General features: G+C 35.7%; 1 protein-coding gene across 1 annotated transcript; it reads right to left on the bottom strand.

The window, feature by feature from the left end:
- Positions 1-1,069: 1,069 nt before the first annotated feature.
- Positions 1,070-3,662, bottom strand: LOC109915521 (tetratricopeptide repeat protein 1; the record flags this gene model as incomplete). The annotated part of the gene is made up of 3 exons (XM_048594169.1): positions 1,070-1,218; positions 1,407-1,443; positions 3,550-3,662. Coding segments are annotated over 3 exons (299 nt in total), but the record flags the coding sequence as incomplete, so codon positions are not given.
- Positions 3,663-4,062: the final 400 nt, after the last annotated feature.

The raw sequence follows: 4,062 nt of genomic DNA, 5'->3' as shown, positions 1-4,062 counted from the left end.
TGTACATAATAGGGCCCAAAGGTCTTTGCCACAATCAGGGATTCATTTCGGGATAGGCCTACAGGTTAGAAGTTATGAAAATGGCTGCATCTATGCACCAAATTAATGAAGAAATTACATTCAACAATACATAAAAGCTACTGCAATAAGGAATTAAACTCAAAAAATATTGAGCTAAATGCACGCACAGCTTTCGTTCAAGCAAGAACCAAAAAACTGCAAGATATAACTACTCAGAGATAGTAGGAACTGCCGATGCTGGAGAAGCTGAGATAACAAGGTGTAGAGCTGGATGAACACAGCAGGCCAAGCAGCATCAGAGGAGCAGGAAAGCTGATGTCCCGGGTCTGGACCCTTCTTCAGAAATGCTACTGCAGCTTTAACTTATTAACTGCCAATTAGTTAGCATGCTCAAGACATAATAAGGATTAAACAAAAATCCTGAAATCAGCAATCGCAGAAGTTCAAGTACAGTATCAAATCTGCTTCAGATGTATGTACTTAGCAAAGATAAATGTAGAATGGCACAAACATGTATTTAACACAGTACAGTTATTTTTATTGAAACATGAACTATCAATGCTTAACTCCTTACATTAAATCTAAGCAATTTCTCTCAAAATCCAAGTCTGAACTTGAATATCTAATCTTTGGATTTGTCATGGATCAAAGAATTTTCAAAGGTGGCATTAAGCACTGGTTCTGTGCTATTAAGCACAACAAAGGGAAAAGATGGTGATTCACCGCCAATTTCCTCCAAATAACAACCTGCTAATATTGAACAAACTACAAACAGAAACGGCATTCTCCTATACCATTTATTTTTCACTTTAAGGAGGCAAACAAATAAATTATTGGCCTTATTGGAACGAAAATGTTGAAAAATAAGAAGATGAATACTGTGTTCCTTGATGACAAATGCAGTGATACAACACCAACCAACTTTGAATTGACAAACTAATCAATATTTTATACATAATTCTAAAATGTAATGAAAAATCAGATTATTGATTGCAACTGATCATTTCATTTTCTGTTTACAATTTGAATTCATATATATTGTACTTACCATACAGGCTTCCCTGGCTTGTCCTACTGATGGATCTTTCTCGATAACAGTTTTATAGTCTTGCAGTGCTTCCTCGAGTTTTTCAGTTTTCTCATACAACTCTGCCCTTCTTAGTATTGCACGTATGTAATTGGGATTTAACTCAATAGCTACAAATTTAAAAAAGAATATTCATCAAAATAATATAAACCACAATTCAAATTCTTCAGTTCTATGGAAACAAGGACAAAAAAGGCAAGTGGAAATATATTTTTAAAAGGTTGTAAAATCCAAGTTACTAAGCTTGTTTTATCTAACAATTTATTTTTTCAGAAAATAATTTAAACATAAATTTTACCTTTGGTGCAATCAGCTATGGCTTCTTCCTTATTCTCCTGGAATAGAAAGAGTATCAGAGAAAAAAATTTCGCGAGAACAATGATTTAATTAAAAAAAAGTTTGTAAAACTCTTCAGTGCAAGTTAATTGCACTTTGACAACACCTGTGAATTTCAAAGCAGAATTTTCCTCGATTTCTTTCTGCCAAATCTGAATTGCAGAACACAAAATAATTAGAACTTTAAGTTGGAGATTGCAGGATCTAGTTCACCACTTGATACTCCACCACTTGATATATTTTATTATCCAGCAATATGCATGTGTCATATGCTGGCCTTTCATTAGAAAAGATATTTATTTTACCATAGAAATAGAAAATAATATTACAAAGAACTTAAAACAAAAACAAGAATCCATAATTTCTTCATATCCAAAATAGCAAAATCAACCCATTTTATTACAAAGGACTGATATGTTACATTCTTAGCAGGCCCGTGTCCATTTCTTAGATAAATGCGAATGCTGTTGGCTAGTCTGCACAACACCAATGTTTTATATTACAAGCACAAACTGAATGGTGCATTTTCACTTGTTCCTTGAAGTAGTATGATGGATAAATTTACAAGAATGGATTTAAATCTAATGAAAAGATCAACTGTTTCCCCATGTCAAGAGCAGGATTATGATTAGCTGCATCTTTTTGTGGTTAAATGACTTGTCAGTATTTATCATTAGAGTCACGAGTAGTTAATGGAGTTAATGTAGTTGACATCATTGGAATTGTAATTTAATAGAGTTAGCTAAATTGGACATTGTAACTAGCTTAAATTTCACACAGGACTGAATCATTAGTCCACTAGAGTCATAGAGATGGACAGCACAGAAACAAACCCTTCAGTCCAATTCATCCATGCCAACCAGACATCCTAAATTAATCTACTCCCATTTGCCAGCATTTGACCCATATCTCTCTGAACCCTTCCTAGTCACATACCTACTCAGATTCCTTTGAAGAAAACCTAACTTGTCCATCAAATGTTAGCACAATGACTAAATTTACTTGCAGCGACTTTCTGGTACACAAGTATTTATATTGCAAAAAAAATGGAGAAACTGTAATAACGAATTATCTTATTGTTAAGCCAGTGTGACCAAATCAGAGAATTTTATCTCACAATTGCCCCTACATTTCCACTTAGCAAACAGTAACGTAACTGAAGAAATAGGATGTTTATTAAATGAACCAAAGAATCAGGAAGAACCGACAATTTTACAAACACTTATGTACAAGTCACTGGTTGGAGGTGCTGGTATCTTATCAGTCCTTACAGCCAAGATGCTTGTGAATAAGATCTTTCATCCTTGCGTTCAAAAACATATGCCAACTGATTTCTTGGAGGAAAACTGTGTTAAAATCATTGTGAAACAGACATCAACAACTAACATTTTTGTATTTCAAAAAGGAACTGGATTCCTAATATTGTATAAAGCAGTCAGCCAAGTCTACAATTAGGTGCCTGTCAGAGAAGACAAGGACAGCAGAAGTTAAAACACCAGTTGTAAAGATACATCATGCCAAATTTATTTCTATGCAAATCTGAGCATGTTTGGCTTCACCCAACTCCACTCAATTTGCAAACATTAGTTGTCAATAGTTTACTCTTATCATTGATGTTGGCAACCAAATCTCAACTTATTGTCTGAGTAGACGATAGTCCAGTGATATGATCACGAGACAATTAATCCAGAGAGTCAGGTAATGTTTTAGGGACAAATCCCACCACAGAAGAGATGGTGGAATTTGAATTCAAAAATAATCTGGATTTAAGATGACTGCCATTTGTCAGGAAAAACCCAGCTGGTTCAGTAATGTCCTTTAGGGAAGGAAATCTGCTCTCCTTACCTGGTCTGGCCTACATGTAACTCCAGACCCACAGCAATGTTGTTGACTCAAATGCCTTCTGGGCAATTAGGGTTGGACAAAAACTGCTGGCTTAGCTATTCACCCGTATCCCATGAATAAATAAAATAAATGCAAGAAACCTGCTCATTGAGTCAATTTGCTGCAAACAGAGCACTGCTTCCTCAAACAGGTAATGGTCGTCTGAAGTCAACACATCTGTCCTGCAGAACAGTTTAAGGCATAACAAGAGGCGTGCTTACCTGTTTCATTCTTGCAGCAGCACGATTGGAATAAAGGATAGACCTGTCCTTTTGGTAATATGCTGGACAAACACTAAGAGCTTCTGTATAAGAGTTCTCAGCTTCTGTATACTCTAGAAGTAAAGACAACATTGGTATCAGGTTAGTTTGTGGCTGTTCTCTACTAAAAGTGTAAAACAATTTAAGGAAAAGTTGGGTCTGCAGAAGGGATCCAACTTGCATTATTTTTTTCATTGACGAGGAATAGTGGATGCCTGGCAACATAATGCAATTCTGTAATGAAAATGATTAATCAGACTTCCAATTATTAGTCAGAGTAATTTAACACTTGCTGGAAGCTACAGATTCACATGCAAGACCCAGTCCTTTACAAACAGAAAGAATATGCCCAGGCATTGCATCTTCCTCAGTCAAACATAAGCCTGGCAGATAGCTATTCCTGAGGGTGCACTGTCCATGACAATATCTTGACTATTCAGAGTCCACATGCCATCCAATCATCCTTTTTTTGCC

This window comes from Rhincodon typus, unplaced genomic scaffold (genome assembly GCF_021869965.1).
Source record: "Rhincodon typus isolate 14 unplaced genomic scaffold, sRhiTyp1.1 hic_rhity00006579, whole genome shotgun sequence".
Lineage (NCBI taxonomy): Eukaryota > Metazoa > Chordata > Chondrichthyes > Orectolobiformes > Rhincodontidae > Rhincodon > Rhincodon typus.
Note: the sequence above shows the minus strand (reverse complement) of the source record. Positions and strands in the feature narration are given on the sequence as shown.